Here is a 16,522-nt window from a genome sequence, read left to right on the forward strand (position 1 = left end):
ACAGATTCCGCATGTGGGCGGGCTTATCCAACGGCGGCCGGCGGAAGCGAGCCAGCGGGGTCTAGGGCGCGGCGAGCAGGATGGCGCCGCAGCTTGGCCCCCACGAGCTGGTGCACGTCTTCTCCTTCCTGGAGGCCCGCGACCTGCTGCGCGCGGGGCAGGTGAACAAGGTGAGGTCCGGATGGAGTCGCCCCATCACCGCGCTCCGCGGGCCCGGGGCTGCTGGGGAATCCCCTCCAGGGATTGGCTTTGCCATGGGCTCCTGTGTCCTGTGGCCGCGGGTGGCGTTGCCTTAGCACTTACCATGTGCCTTCTTGGCCGCCCCTGCCCTGCTTGTCATCTGGCCGTGTGTTGCTTCTTATGGACTCAGTACAAAGCGACTAAATCACTATTAGTGTAAGGTACTTGTTTTTCCCTGCCAGATTCATTACTGAACTGTGGCAGAAAAGATGCTAAAATCTTTCTTCAGTGTCTATCCCAAGTGCCCAGTGCATGCCTTGAATTTTAGTCTCTTCATTAAGTAAATCAGTGTTGAGAAGGTTAGACACATCCTTGCTTGAACAAAGCTCTTAGACTTGCAGTTTCAAACCTGTTCAGTTTTAAAACTTTTACCCACAGAAAGATACCAATACTATTCATTCCAATCTTGTCAATTTTGCCCAAACCTTCAAACTGCAAGTGTGCCCCACTCCTCAGACTTCATCAAAGGACCCAGAGATGACATCGGGCAGTGTCAGACCTCAAATGTGTAGATAGGCATCACCTAATTTTGATTTTGATTTTATAGTTCTGGGGAATGCACCTAGGGCCCTGAGCTAGCCGTGCACTCTAATAGCTGAGGAACCTCCCTGTCTGCCACTGTTGGTTTTTAAAGCTGCTGTAGTTTGACAGTATCCCTAGCCACTTCCTCTCTTTGCTACACTGTAATACTTCTTAGGGCCTGCATCTTTCCCCTCTCTTATCTGTTGCCAAAACTCTGTGAGCCTGAGAACTTACCTCACATGCCACAGTTTGTAAATGTGTTGTCTTCTACACTTTGTCCCTGCCACACCCTGGAGAGAAAGCAGAGGCCATGACTGTCCACCTACAGCAGCTGTTAACATCTTGGCTTATCAATTGTGTTGGCTAAAGTTTAAATTACTGTGCATAGATCTATAGACAAAAATGCCTCTAGCCTGTAAGCCCCACTTGCCCAAGGACAGATAACTTCCTAGAATGATGGGGGCTGTTGTTCACACAAGATAACAAGCCACATGTCTTCACTTCAGTAAACAAGGCTGGTTGCCCCAACTGTACAGGATGTACTTGATCACACATAAGTGAGAGGTACATAGGCAGGAAGTACGTCAGGATGTATGCTTGCCCCTATTTAGATAAAGGCAGGAAGTGTGTAGCCTTGTGGGTTTTGCCTTTTTATCCCCTGCCTAATGTAATCTGGTGCCATTCTCTGGGAATTCCAGGTATGGCCTGGCCAGTGTCTATCATTCTGGCCAGTATTTGATAAAGCTTGCTTCAAATTTGGCTCAAAAATTGAGGTGAAAGTGGCCTCGTGTGTAATGTGTTAATTGTGGTAGTGATCTTGTTCTTGCCCTGTGGGATTAACACAATCATATAATGAATAAGTAAATGATCTCTTCCTCTGAACATGGGTTAGTTAATTTAACACATTACACACGAGGCCACTTTCACCTTTTTTTTTTAAAGGCATTTTTAAAAACTCTTGTCTCCCATTTTTAGCCCATACCTCATCTAACTTACAGTCTCAGGTGCCACCGAAAACGATGTAGGCAGGGTGTACTCTAGACGCCAAGGCCTGCTGGGGACCTGGCAGTCGGTGAAATACCTGGGTGGCTTTGGTTTCCTATATGGAGCTGATGTGGCCCAGTGAAAAGGTGCCCAATTGCCAGTACAAGGTACAAGGTCTCTGGTGGGGAAGGAGGAACAGGGATCCTCACCTCTCCCAGGCACTTCTCAGCCCAGAGAGCACCTCATAGTCCCAAGTCTCTGAGGATAATTTTAAGTATATCTAGTAAATACTGAGTTTCACTCCCATGTTTACACATCAAGAAACTGAATATCACACAGTGACTTCTTTAAGGTGATGATGGAGTCATGTGCAGGGCTTGAGTTGAGTCTCCAGCTGTTTTGCATAGTAGGCTGGCACAGTTTAGAGACAGAGTTTGAAAGAGAAGTTCCTTCTTCCCTTTGGTATTGTCATTTTTTCCTGGTTACGATCTACCCGTAAGTTAAGTGAGGTCAGTAATCTCTATGACTCTAACAGAAGGATCCTTAAAGATGGCTAGTATTCTATAGAGCATACCACCCATTACATCTTCTATTTGAGAACTGACATCCCAGTTGGCTTTGAATGGGAAGATGCTTAGATCTTTGCTTGGTTTGATTTTGCAAAATTACAACATCATTACTGGATAAAAAGACTTCTTTTTCTTTAATTTTTTTTTTTTTTTGAGTTAGAGTCTTGTAGTTCAGGCTGACCTTGAACTAGCTATGCAGGGGAGGATGACCTTAAACCTCTCAGGTTGCTATGATTACAGTCATTCAACAGCACACTCAGGCATCCTAGGCGTTCTGCAGATAGCTCTACAGAGAGAATTTCGGGGCTTGCCTAGTACCTGCCCTGGAAGACTGTTGCCATTGGACCATCTTGGCAACTCTAAGATATCCTCATCGCTGCACCCCACAGAAGCTGTCTGAAATCATTACCAGTCTTCACAGCAAGCAGAGAGGGCTTAATTATACACAGCTGGACCTCGCTACTCCTCTATTCAAAATACTCAAGTAGCTTATCAGTATTTTTGCACAGAGACTTTTGGGAGTGGTAGAAGCCACTCAGCCAGCTCCTTTTCCTGGTTCTTCTCCAACCAAAACCTTGTGCTCTAACTGAGGCAAATTACTAAACTATCCTTTTCATATTTATGAATCATGTGCATATCCAGTATTTCCCTACATTGCTTTAGAACAACTATCGACTCTTTGATTAGTCATTGTGTCTCTGAGCCCCTGGGCCTGACTCATCAATCCCATTGAGTCTCTTCTTTTTCATCATTTGGTGGTTTTTAATTATCTGTTGTTTTTAATGCACCAGGTTGAGCTGTGTTGAATACAGAAACAGGGCTGGTTTTGTTCTTTGTGGTTTGGCAAGCTAGGTGCTTAATACCATTTACTGACCAGATGCTGTCTTTTCCTGCCCTTATTCTAGGTCTGGAATGAGGTTTCAATGACCAAGGAACTGTGGAGGTGAGTGAAGGTAGAGCCAAGTGTGGTCCTGTAAAGGAGAGACATTTACTGGAAATGGTTTCTGAGTGCTGTAATCACTTCTGTCTCTATTGAGGACAGAGAAGGGATTATATCCCTAGTCCTTTCACGTGAGGAGACCCCTCTAAGACCATGATTGGCAAGACTGCCAGACTCAACCAGCTGGACTCATTCCCTGCAGTTTCTGTCAGTGTAATCAAATTACTTTAAATAAATAAATGATCCATTTTATAGCCAGGATGGCCCTTTGCTTACTTTGTAGCCTAGGCTAGCCTTGAGCTTATAATCTACCTGCCTAGCCCTCCTGAGTGCTGGAATTGCAAGCATGTGCCACCGTGCCCAATTCAGATTATTTTAAGGGTACAACAGCAGAAGAATGTAAGAGTGTATAAAACAGAAGTATTTAAAACATTGAATTTGCTAAGTCCCTCTAATTTATTCCTCCTTTAGAACCTGTTATCTTTTATTTTATACTAAGATAAAACTAACAGCAGCAGGAGGTGAGAGGGGGAGGAGACCAGCCACTGAATGTAAGGCCCACACCTTGATGGGCAGGTAGGAGTTACATTTTTCACCCTAATGAGAACAACTGTTCAAATGTGAAGCTTCTAAGAATTGGGAGGTAGGCTTTGCTTTTATGTAGGATAACTGTGACACCCTGGGATTCTTGGTTATGTCAGGGCTTGTAGTCAGAAGATTTCTGGTGTCCTGGCCTGCTGGCGGTTGGGACAAATCTCTCCCACTTGCATCTCCCAAGTAAACACACAGAGGCTTATATTAATTATAACTGTATGGCCATGGCTCAAGCTTTTTGCTAGCTAGCTCTTATATCTTAAATTGGCACACAACTATTAATCTATGTATCACCACATGTTCCATGGCTTTACCTGCGTCCCATCATTACAAGTTGCTCCTTGGGTGGCTCGATGGTGTCTCTCTCCGCCTTCTTCCTGTCTCTCTCTTTGAATTTCCTGCCTGCTTCTAAGCTGCCTTGCCATAGGCCAAATGGCTTTATTTGTCAACCAATCAGAGCAACACATATTCGCAGCATACAGAAAGACATTCCCTCATCAAGGGCTATCTTAGCATATTCCATTTTCAGCATCATAGAACACTGTTCTTTCTGTTGCTTTTCATTAGCATTATAACTAATATTGACTAGAAAATAATCTCAGTTTTGAAGCAGACTTTCATTAGACTCCATCCTTTTATCTACTCTTTGAAGAACTGAGTTTTTAGTAATTGTAGGTAATTTGGGGAAAGGGAAAATTTGCCAAGTATGTGACTCAAAGAAATTGTCTGAATGGATGAACTGTCTGGTGCAGCTGTTGATGTATCAAAATCCAAGTTATAAATTTAAGGCGGCCACTAAAAAGTAGCTAAATATATGGTGGAAGAAATGACAAAGGAATTGAAACAGTGTATTTGACCACACTTAACAGAAAATATGACAGAAATGCAATAGTGTGGGGAGAAAGGCATAAGACAAGAAAGTATTAAAATGACAAAAATATGATTGCCCAACCTAATGAAAAGACAAAAATCAACAGAGCTGTCAGAGAAAAATAGTCCAACTCAATGCTGTGTACATGAGATACACTTAGTTTTCTTTGTTTTTGTTCTAAGATTTGGAGATCAAATCCAGTACCCATGGGCATGCTTGGCCTATGTCCCCATCTCTGAGACACACTCTGGGTTAACAGACAGAGATAGGTTGACAGTAAGAAGAAGGTACACATGCAGACAGCATGAAAAAGCTCAGTGACTAGTGACGTCAGCCAGAGCAGACTGAGATCAGATATGTAAGGAAGTATGTTATAGAACGACATAGGGGAGCCCTGGGAGAAGATGTGGCCCTGGGTGTGCCCCTGGCAACAAGCACAAAACACAGGAAGGACAGACAGAACTGAAAGGGCAAATGGACAGTTGACACAAACAGTTGGAGACTTAAGAAGTGGGCTCCTGGATCCCAGTTGTTTAGCCTCTGTGTCCTCACGTGTAGGATGGTGGGGAGTGCCTTCCCCAGAGGGCTGCCACGAAGGGCAGCTTGTCACATAAGAAATGTAGCATGGTTGACATGTCACCACTCGCTTACCATTAGCCCTGCCCCCATTCGACAGAGGAGAAAATTGAGGGCTAGTTAGGGACCGTGAGTTATCCAGGGTTTCAAAGCCAGAAAGAGGTAAGGCCAGAATTCAAAGCTCCATCTCCTGGCTTCAGAAACCAGCCTGCTGTACCAGCCAACACTCACATCTGTGTTTCAGGCAGCTGTGTCTGAGACGCTGGGCCTCCTGCAAAGCCTTCCCCATGGTCGTGGGCACACAGACATGGAGGCAGTACTATTTCTGCCGGTCGGAGCTGGAGTTCCGTATGGAATCTGGGCGGCCGCAGGACTTCATCTGCAAATCTATTTCTGGGCACACAGGTATGAGCTGGAGAGTGTCGTAGCTGTGTCCACTCCCACTGCCCAACCTCTTGCTGGTCAAATCTCAGGGATCTTGGCCTCTCAGCTAATGGCTTGGCAAGTGCCCCTGGATGAATGCGGGTCTTCCCAGGTGCTCTGTCATCTGTGCTATGGCCTGGGAGGAAGGAATGAGTTGTTATCATCTTTTCAGAGTAGACTGAAATAGGACAAGCCAGGCCTCCAGTTATAACTGGGTTCTGCTCTCAGGAATGTTCACCCACCAGCTGCATGGGTATGAGCTACTCCCCATCCCTTTTGTGTACCTAAGCAAGCACTCATTGTGTTCCTGATACTGGAGAAGAGGAACAGTTGTGTGTCAGATTGGAGTCTGTCTATGTGTGTGCTCTCTTCCAGGAAAGATAGATCAGCTGGCCTACGTCACACCCCACGAGTACCGCTTTGATGAAAGGGCAAAGTCCGTGGTCTGCACGGTGTCTTCAGACTGTACCGTACGTGCCTGGGACCTACACGAGGTGAACTGCTCCCTGGGGAGGGAAGGGTCCCTACTGTGCCCTTGGTTAGTGCAGAGTAGGAGCCCCATTTTGCAGATGAGAAATCTGAGCTCTGCCATCAGCTGTCCCCAGTAGGACACACTGATAACCTTTGAAACTTGAGTGTGACCTATCTCACATGGCACGTGCTTGGCTTCCTCTTGGAACCAGAGTTTGCCAGTGATGGTGGGGGCTGTGCCTGGGATGACAGCTGTTTTGCCATTCCTCATATTTACTGCCAGCCGCTTAGTCAGGAGGCTCCATGCTGGAGCTCATGCTGCCCAACCAGGTGGTTTTGCAAGATGACAGCTTTCGGTCATCCCCATGTGTACACACCAGCTGGACAGCTTGCCTAGAATTGGAAACTTTATTAGTGCTTATGCAGATGTAAAAACTGAAGGCTTTTTTTTTTTTTTTTTTTTTTTTTTTGAGACAGGATCTCACTCTATATAGCCCAGGCTTACAGGCTGCTCCTTCTGCCTCATACACACACACACACACACACACACACACACACACACACACACACACACTAATGGATAAGTAAATAATTTAAAAAGAAGTTGAGGTTGGGCTTTCCATAGTTTGGGCTTTCCAAAAGAAAACAGAGTGCCTTGCTGTATGGGCCAGGAGTGTTTTCTTTAAACAACTAGACTGTAAATATTTTACCCTTCTTAGACCAGATTGTCTGTCACAACTAACTACTTAACTCTGCTGCTGAGACACAAAAGGAGCCATAGACAGTGTGTAAACAAGTAAGAGTAGCATACTCCAGTAATACATTATTTCATTAAATATTCTTCTCTTAAGCCAAATACAAAAGTACTCAATGGCCCGTGTGGCTGCAGGTGGCCATGGTGTACCAGACCTTGAATTAGCACTCCATTGTTTCCAGTATGGGACACCTCAGACTGCCAGCAGCCCTTCCTGCCAACTGGCCAGGCTTCCCAACCTTAATACTGTTCATGAGCAGATCTTCAGCTGTAGTTTCTTCCTTAAAGATCAGTTGTTAACAGTGTCACATTGAAACTTGCTTCCCAGGAGCACAGTATTTGTGGGTGCTTTTTGGAGACGACTGAAGGTGTGTGACCCACAGCTGGCTTTTTTTTTGTGTTTTTGTGCCTTGAAACCTGGGACTTTAGCTCAGTGGACAGCACTTGCCTGGCATATATGAGGCTGGGGTTCAATTCCTAGTATTAGAGCGGGGGTTAAAGTCACTTTCCTTTAAATAAACAACAACAACAACAAAAACCTAGTTAATTTAAATTAACAGTCCCTATCCCTGTCTCTGATCCTTCAAATCAAGTGTTAACAATTTGGCCTTTTTCTTTGGCTTTTTGATACCAGGTTGAATTTTGCCCCGTAGCTCTTGCTGGCCTCGAACTTAGGGCAATCCTCCTGCCCCTTCCTGTCACTGGGATTACAGGCCCGAGATACCATGCCTGGTTTATTTTGCTTGCTTTCATCATTCACATCCTTCCACCTCCAGATACAGGAGTCCTTATGCATTTTTTGAAGGTCTGCTCTGTGTCTGTGAGGTCATGGAGGTCAGAAGAGGGTGTCAGACCCCCAAAAGCAGCCCAGGACCCCAGCTCATCAAATGGCATTAGCTCAGTCAACCTAATCTAGAAACTCCCTCTCACACACCACCAAGGTTTGTTTCCTAGGTGATCCTAGGCCATTCACAGGTACATCACACCCTTTTCACCTGTGCTCCATGTGCACTATGGAGCTTGGTAGAGTAGGCCCGGGTGAACCTATGCTGACTGATGAAAATAATATGTATCTATGAAAGAGATGGTGCCCCTGTGTCGGTCAGTTATGTGAATTTTGTTGTTGCCAGGGCACAGAGGTCTGGTCCAGCCCTGTGCAGCCTGCTCCTCTGATGAGTTTGGTGGCCTATCCTCTGCTGCAGCTGGTGGTCACAGTGGACACACAGGGCCTGATCATCGGGTGGAAAGCGGAGACTGGGTCTCTGTGGGCCTCATTCTGCCTTCCAACCTTCTGTTCTTCCATGGAGGCCTGCGGCCACTCAGAGGGCCCCTTCCTGATGGTGAGTGACCTCGCTCTCAGGAGCCCTACAGGGCCTAACCACCTCTTGGTCTGAGCCACTATGGTGGGAGGAGTCTGGATCCCTCTTCAGAGCAGATCCTGCCTCTCTGGCTCCTCCTTGTTCACCATGTGGAATGCAGGCCCTCTGTCCTTCAGACTTGTGTGTGGCATCAGCCTCTCTCTGTAGCCTCCCCTGTGGTGATGGAACCTGCTGTGTGGAGTTCTTGTGGTTTGCAGCACGTGGCCTTACTTTTCCTGTGTGCTGAGGTCTTTCTTCTACCTGTGCTTTTTCTTCATTCCTTCATCCTTTCCAGATGTTTATGTTCTTCATTCCTTCATCCTTTCCAAATGTTTATGAGGAACTTGGCTCCTGCTCGTCAAGGGTGGGGCTGCCTTTCACCGTGTACTTTAGTGCCTACACTGAGCTTCCTCCCACTCCTAGTTCTCAGCCTGGCAGTGTCTGCCTTTCCTGTTGCCTCTACAGCTGCTTTTGAGGGCTCTCACCCTGGGGTTGTAGCGGGCTAAATCCCTTGGGTTCCCTCTCTGCTCCCAGGACCCCAAGGCAGCACTATTTTAAATAGGCGTCCTCAAACCACAGTTCCTGGATAATGCCCGCTGCATCACACCGTGACCTGATGGGCGTCTTTGCCAGTATTGACTTACCCACTGGGGAAATCACGCAGTCACCCAAACCTGCAGCTGGGTCTGAGGGTTGTGGACTTGTCACCAGATGAGGCCTGGCTTACTTTTTGATGAAGCTTTGGCAACACACACACACCCGTGGTTGGAGCTGTTTGTCCTCCTGGTGTCAGCTCTTCTTCCTCCATATTCTCAGCTTATGTCACTACCTTTGTGAGTTTGGAATTGTGTCTTCCTGACTCTCGTCCTTCACCAGGTCACATGCAGGTGGCCCAGTCTGGACAGGTACCTTACCCAGAAGGCTTAAAATATTTATTTTTCTACACGTGAGGTGGGAATGTGCTCAGAACTAGTTTCCAGAGTTTGCTGGTCATTTTAATTTTGTGAAATATTTTAAATATGCTTACCCTTTGACCTAATAATTCTAATTTTAGGCATCCCCCGGATGTATGCCCACATGTGTGTATGGGGTCTAGGCAGGAGCACTCCGCGCAGCAGTGATTGTAGTGACATTTGCGCCCCTGGTGGATCTTCCCAAATTAGTGAACATTTTCTTTTGACTTTTTAAATTGCCATCAGTGTGAGAGGAAACATTTTAAATGTAAAAACACATAGGCAAGCTGCCTCTGTCATTGCCTGGAAGAACAGTGGAGGGTCACATGCCAAGCTCATGCAGGAGACTCGGGCTCCGCTCTGAAGACATTGCTGTGGCCTGTGCCCACCCTTCATTGGGGAGAGGGGCGCAGCTCCTTCAGAAGATGGTGGTACCCCCTCCCCCCCATTGTTAGTTGCTCTCTGTTTCAGGTAGCCTGTGCTGAAGGGAACCTCTACACTCTGACAGTACCTCAGCTGCAAGTGGTCTCCAAAGTGGCCACATTTTCTCATACCTCTGTGAGCCTCACGTGCTCACCTGACCAACAGTGGGTGTTTGTGTTTGCACAAGGATCAGACTTAGGTCCAAAGGTCAGTGCCTGGGGAACCCTGTCCCTGGTAAACCTACTGCAGTGGGAGGCTGTTGTGGAATATTATTTTAAGATGTGTTACATTTGTTTATGCTGTAGAACATTTGTTTAATGATGCAAAGATGTGTTGCATTCTTTTATGTTGAATGTGTTTAACTCTGTGAAACTGTGTTACTTTACCTGTCTGAAACACCTGGTTGGTTTAATAAAGAGCTGAATGGCCAATAGCAAGGCAGGAGAAAGGATTGGCAGAGCTAGCAGGCAGAGAGAATAAATAGGAGGAGAAATCTGGGAAGAAAGGAGATTGAGGAGTGAGAAAGGAAGGGATCAGTTACCCAGCCACACAGCCAGACATGGAATAAAAAGGAAAGAAAATATATACAGAAATAGAGAAAGGCAAAATCCTAGAGGCAAAAGGTAAATGGGATAGTTTAAGTTAAGAAAAGCTGGCAAAAAACAAGCCAAGCTAAGGCTGGGCATTCATAAGTAAGAATAAGCCTCATGTGATTTATTTTGGGAGCTGGCTGGTGGGCCCCCAAAAGAGTAAAAACAACAACAAGAGGTGGGTAGAGAGCCTGGACCCCGAGACTGCAAGACATAGGTTATCAGGCTGTCACCACAGGGACAAGCCCTGCAGCCAGACAAGAGTATACCTCTCTCTTACTGGAAGCTCAGCCCTCTCAGTCTCTGCTCTTTCCTATCTGCTGTGCTATGATCTGGAAGGGCCAGTTCTCTGCTGGGGAGGGCAAAGTCAGTTCTGAACAAGTTTGGACATCTCCACCAGCATGCTCCTAAAGAGCTGTCTGGTGTTGCTGCGGATGGTGTGAAGACAATGGTGAGCAGTGAGGCCCAGTACAGGAGAAGAGAGCATACGGTGTGTGTGTGTGTATGTGTGTGTGTGTGTGTGTGTGTGTGTGTGTGTGTGTGTGTGTGGAGGGGAGTGGGAGGGGCAGTTTGCTCTGCCTCCTGCACTGTGGCCAGGAGGAATGCCCTGCAAGTCACTAAGTCCTGACTATGACCTGGGTCATAGGCACAGAGATGCCCAGTCATTTGCCAGAGGTGCAACCCTTACCGAATGCCAGGACCTAAATGGAAAGTCAGACCACAGAAATAAGAGCTAGTGGGGCACCGCAAGAGATCTGGTAGCCAGGGAAGCAAGTCATTAGAGAATAGCATTTGGGTACAGAGGACATGGGATGCCTAGAAAGGGGCCATAATAATGACTGGACCACCCTGTAAGGCCCAATACAGAGGATGTGGGTATGTGGGCAGCCAGCTATTGAAGACAGTCCTGCCAGAGGCTGGAGTCAGATTGGGGCTGGAGGGCTTTGGGAGCTCTTGGGTCCCTCACCACTCTGTGATCATACAGGGGTGTTTCCCCAGGTGTTCTATACTCAGTCCTTGCTCTACCCATCCGAAGACGGGCTTCCTGTCTCCACCAGCCTCCCTGTCAGGCTGAGTTCCAGAGCCTGCTGGGCTCCTGAGGAGGCAGCCAGGCTGATGGTGATGCACAGAGATGTCAGAGGCATGCATCTGGTCATCACTACCTTCGATTTAAAGGCCAGCAAGTCCAGGGACAGAGTGAGCATCCTGGGTAAGGTCCCTGTGCTGGCCACAGCCTGCCATTTGGTGCTTCAGGACAGGCTTCTCCCAGTTCCTCTAGGACGTTTTCCCTTCCCTGTCAGGGAAATAGAAGCAGAGTGTCCTAGAAGTTTTACTGTGTGATTTTACATACTGAGTGGTGGAGTGCTTATGACATGTTGGTCCCAGTGTGGTCCTGGGCTTCAGATGTAAATCCCATGTCCATGGTCCCCTCCTGTGTGGGGGGCAGCACCCCAGCATTTTGCTGCTGCTGAACTAGGATTTGAGGTCTGAATAACTCACTCAGGAGCAGGAGCAGAGCTCCCCTAACTGCAAAGCCATGCACTCCCCCCCCACCCACCCCCCGCACTATATCATTGGGTAGGGCACGTATCCATGCCTGAAAAGCAACCAGTGTATTTTTATTCTCCCAAGAACAACAGCTGGCTAGCTTCCCCCTGCCGGACACTATGACTCCTCACCTCATGCAGGGCCACGGCTCCCAAGTGATCCTGCTGGCCTCCAGGTCAGAGCTGGTGCTATTCACCATCCACGGCCTGCAGCTGATGGCCTTCCAGGACCACCAGAGGCCCATCACGTCAATGTGGGTGGTGAGTGGAGCATCTCCTGCCCGAGGCATGCTTTCCACCCTTGAGAATCCACAGCCCTACCTCATTTGACTTCATTTCAAGGATCCAACCTGTGTCATCACCTCTTCCTTGGACCTGTCCCTGCGTGTCTATGTGTGGAATAAGGAGAAGACATGTCCTGTCCTCAAGAGCTGCTATCAGTTGCTTGGGGGATCTCACAGATGGGCCAGGTAACTGGCTGTTCCCCTGCCCTGTGTCTGGAAAGTGGTAAACCAATTGGTTTTCTTTCTTCTGGACCAAGTCTTGTCATGGTGCCCAGGCTGGCCTTGAACTTCCAGCATCAAGTGGTCCTCCCACCTCATTATCTTGAATAGCTGAAAACAGATGTGCATATCACATCTGCTCAAAGGAACGATTCTAAAGGAAATGTTGAAGAGAGTACGAGAAAGTCCAGCCTCATTAGCTGGGTCTCAGGATGAGCCACTGTGAACATCCTGTTTCTTTTTCTGGTAGCAAACAAAAAGCCTCAAACCAGATTTTCAGCTCTCACTGTGCACTGTACATTGTCTCCTATATTGTATGAAACTGTTGGTATTACCCAACTGCCTATTACTTTGTAAATGAAATCGATGAAAGATTTAGAGGTTTTGTGCATAGTCCACAGAGAACATGTGTCCAAACCAGGGTTAGACCTTGAAAAGGCCCCGTGAAAAACAGTCGGTCCTGGGAGCTCTTATGGGCACACTGCCTTTGACCACCAATGGGTTCATTGTAAATTCTGGTGTAGGCCATTTCCCCTGATGTTTCTCGCCACACTAGAATCACTGTGATGCAGGCGGCACCGCCAGGAGGGACCTGACACAGTCTTCCCACTAAAGGATGTGATAGCACTTCCCTTCCATGCCCAGAGGAAATGGGTGGCAGTGGGCTGGATAGGGATGTAAAGATGAGGCTGGGTTCCATCCTCAGGTAAAAGCTTTTCTACTTAAACATTGGCCTTTATCCCAAGGTTAACGCCTGGCATGTCCTTCTTCTCTGCAGTGGATTTACCCACGTGAAAAGTGACAGCATGAGCATCGCTGGGGTTGAAGCCAGAAGCAATGGAGCAAGTATTCTGAGGTCATATTGCTACAAAGTCCAGCTTAGCTAGACTCCGCCAGTGGAATTGCTCGTGCTTTGTTTGTGTGCATGCAAACACCTTACCAAAGATGTTGTCAACTTGGGGAAACGAACTGGTAGGATGACTACTGTCTGATCACAGTGAGCCAGTGGAGTATATTCTGTTGTCTTGTTTGTCTTGCTCAGAAAAACAAAGGAGAATAAGTAGCCACTGCCAACCAGTCTTCCAGATGCTAAGCAACGTGCCTGAGGCTTCTCAGATTGCTGGTCACAGACGGCGTAGACTGTGATGGAGCTAGAGAACCTGCTTACTTAGTGTCAGGATTGCAACAGAGTTGTTCTTGTTATCCAGAATGTCATTAAAATATTTTTATCTGCCTGTGCTGTGTTAAGGACTATAGACACACATTCATACATAGACATTGCTGTCATTGAATGAATTCTGTGAGACCATCTCAAAAACTCAAGGGTACCAACAAGGCAGAATGAAGATGAGAACTTTAGAGTTGGTCAGCATGGGAGCCCTGGCTGGGTTAGTTAGTGAATTACAAGTAGTACGTGCTGACAGCCACCCACCAAAATCAAAAATGGAACTTGGTGGAAGTCAATAGAGCATCTCACTTTCAAAGAGAAGGCTGGAAAACTACAATGGAGCAAAGTAGAAAGGCAGCAGGAGACAGCCAGGCCTGCTCAGTTCTGGCTCTCTGTACCCTTAGCATTTCCCTCAGGCTCTGTCCTCTGCTACCACTGAACAGGTACCAGCCGCCTCCATGGAAATCACTTCCCAGCTGCTCCTGAGGGAGATTCAGAGTGTTGTGTGTGTGCACATATGTATGTCCATGCTTTTGTAATATGCTGTCTTTGGGTCACAGGTCCACACATAGAAAGGAAGAGCCTGATTCGTTCAGCTGCAGGAAGTACCTCCAACAAAGACTCACACAATGAGGATTTTTCTATCTTGAATTTTTCCTTATGTTTGAAGAGTAAAGACAGGAATTTCAGACTGCTTTGCCTAATATCGGAATGCACCCAGTTTATCACATTAAACCTTTAGCAACAATGTCTAGATACCAGAGATGACCATGGTCAGTGTAGGACGTAGATGATGATAATGCCGTAAGAGTGCCTGCTTCTCCATGCTGAGCCGGCTCTGCCCTTGGATGGCCCTAAGATAGTTGACCCTGACCCTTGAGAGCTGCCTCCCTTCCCCTGCACTTGGGAGAGCTGACCCTGTTGGCATGGGCATGGGGAGCTGGCTCTCCCCTTGCCTGAGGGGGCAGCCCCAGTGGCCTGGACTGACCAGCTCAACTACCACCCAGGCCCACAGCTGACTAACATCTACCTTATCTAGGACCTGCTGGAGCCCGTGAAGGGACTGGTCCTGTGGAATAATAACCACGGGCTCTTCATGACTCGGGGTGACTGCAGGAGATCCATGAGGAGTTTTGGTGAGGATCCAATGATGATGGTGTACCAGAAACCAGAGGCCTTGAACCTGACCAGGACTCATTGCAGTGAACATTTGCAAGTAAAGCTGATTGGACAAAGGGATACACTGTGTGACACACTGCAGCTCCCAGGGCCACCAGGACAAATGAAGAGACGGGGGAAAGATGGAGGAACAGAGAGATTTTATTGTTGTTGTTGCTGTTTTATTTTTGTTTGTTTGTTGTTTTTCTCTTTGTTTTAATTTGGTTTGATTTTTTAATTTTTGTTTGGTGGACCGCTGTGGGGGGAGGGGAGGATATGGAGGGACTGGAAGTGAGTGGTATTGGGGTGCAAGATGAGAAATTCCCAAAGATTCAATTAAAAAATGATGTTAAAGAGAAGTGCCTGTCCTGGAAGCCGTCAGTGGAAGAGTCCTCACCGAGCTCCACTACGGACTACATGATGTTCTAAGGCTCATGGTCTGATGAGGAGGATAAGCAGGACTGAGCCATCCCTAGAGGGCAGTGGGGAACGGGATGGAGACCAGAGAGAAACAGAAACCAGCAGATACAAATACCACAGCCCAGCAAGAAAGATAACTGTCATGTCCCGAAGAAGATGGGTAAGTTCAGTTCAGCCAAGATGCTGACATTTCTGCTGGAGACCTCTCGGGCATGCTCCATTTACAGGTCCTCTTAAGGGCAGCATCCTCGGGACACAGAAGTCCTGTTAAGTTCCCTCCTTGGAAAGTGTCAGCTCTGACATTGGGATGATGCAAGGGTGGGCCTGGTGGCTCTAGGAGTCCTGCTCTGGAGTAGTGAGCCAGCTTGGTAAGGGAAGTCTTAGTGGAGACAGGAAGCTCAGGTTCCAAGGTTAAGAGTTAAATTTTGCTGAAGGTATGTGAACACTTGTCTTGGGTGTGGTGCTCCCCAGGAGGAGGAGCCCTGGAAAATATGTGGCACTCTCAAGTCCTCCAGGTCCAAGTTCTGATGCTTTCCTTCCATGGCCAGCAGTGGGCACAGGTGCATCTGATGGGGCAAGAGGCCCCCAGACAGACAAGCATAGACAGCCGTGTGAGCCTTCCTTCTGCAAACCAAGTTAGACACAAACCAAGGAGCCAAGCCTGGTAGGGCAGGCTCATGACCTCTGCCACTTTGAAAGTCCAGCCTATTCTACCGAGTGAGTTGAAGGTCAGCCCGAGCAACTCAGACTGTCTCAAAATACAAAGTAAAATGAGGGCTGGAGACGGATGTCACTGGGTGCTGCAGAGCACTTGCCTAATGTGTGAGGCCCTGGGTTCAGGCCCTGGTACTATATAAATAAAGAACTATATAAGCCTAAGTATTACCTGGAGGTGATAATATATACAGCATTTTTCAAAAATATGTATGTTATAAAAATGTTGAACTCTTCTGTGTTTTAGAAACCTAAGCGAATCATTAGAATTACTAAGTCAAACTCAGCAGCACTGGCAGAAGCAACCCACATATGGAAGTCGGTGTGGCAGCGATTAGACAAGATGAACGGTCTCCTAGTCACAGAACAGTCGAGGCTGCAGAAGAAAAGCAAAGGCTTTCTATAAGAACAGAGTCATCATTTCAGGTTCCCAGGTAGAATACTGAGCTAAGACTAGTCAAGGCACTCTTACAGAAACAAGAGTTAGAGAATGGAATAGACCTGCCCTGTGAGTTATAAAGGAAAAGTAAACTTGGATAATTAACTAAAGATTCATATCAATGCCTATAGCAGAACAGAAGGGGTCTTAAACACTGTAGGTGAGGTTTCAAGTGGTATATGGGGGAACAAAGCTGAAGAGACGCTTTCCCAGTGAGTGAAGTCAGACCGCCCCGCCCCGCCCGCCACCACCCCACTCCCCCCCGCCCCAACCCCGCACAGGCTACCATGCTATGCACATTATCA

The 16,522-nt window shown here is 47.4% G+C and overlaps 1 protein-coding gene across 3 annotated transcripts; it reads left to right on the forward strand.

The window, feature by feature from the left end:
• The first annotated feature begins 22 nt into the window (after window positions 1-22).
• Window positions 23-13,553, forward strand: LOC131910971 (F-box/WD repeat-containing protein 12-like). Of its 3 annotated transcripts, none has more exons than XM_059262958.1 (10): window positions 23-170; window positions 3,221-3,258; window positions 5,541-5,701; window positions 6,095-6,213; window positions 8,075-8,284; window positions 9,727-9,885; window positions 11,268-11,478; window positions 11,901-12,069; window positions 12,158-12,285; window positions 13,097-13,553. In XM_059262958.1, the coding sequence occupies exons 1-10, from the start codon at window positions 81-83 to the stop codon at window positions 13,111-13,113; spliced, it is 1,302 nt and encodes a 433-aa protein (XP_059118941.1). In that variant the 5' UTR covers window positions 23-80; the 3' UTR covers window positions 13,114-13,553. The 3 variants fall into 3 exon arrangements, with proteins under 3 accessions (XP_059118941.1, XP_059118938.1, XP_059118940.1); XM_059262955.1 differs by having other exon boundaries at window positions 25-170; window positions 11,901-12,076; XM_059262957.1 differs by having other exon boundaries at window positions 26-170; window positions 8,147-8,284; window positions 11,901-12,076.
• The last annotated feature ends 2,969 nt before the right edge of the window (window positions 13,554-16,522 follow it).

The sequence above is a fragment of the Peromyscus eremicus genome, chromosome 5 (assembly GCF_949786415.1).
Source record: "Peromyscus eremicus chromosome 5, PerEre_H2_v1, whole genome shotgun sequence".
In the NCBI taxonomy this organism is placed as follows: Eukaryota; Metazoa; Chordata; class Mammalia; order Rodentia; family Cricetidae; genus Peromyscus; species Peromyscus eremicus.

Excerpts from the sequence above, each read along its gene's own strand:
- LOC131910971 (XM_059262955.1), top strand. The coding sequence starts at position 81 with ATGGCGCCGCAGCTTGGCCCCCACGAGCTGGTGCACGTCTTCTCCTTC. Across the intron at positions 9,886-11,267 it reads GATCAGACTTAGGTCCAAAG|GTGTTCTATACTCAGTCCTT; the intron begins GTCAGTGCCTGG and ends GTGTTTCCCCAG. Across the intron at positions 11,479-11,900 it reads GGACAGAGTGAGCATCCTGG|AACAACAGCTGGCTAGCTTC; the intron begins GTAAGGTCCCTG and ends TATTCTCCCAAG.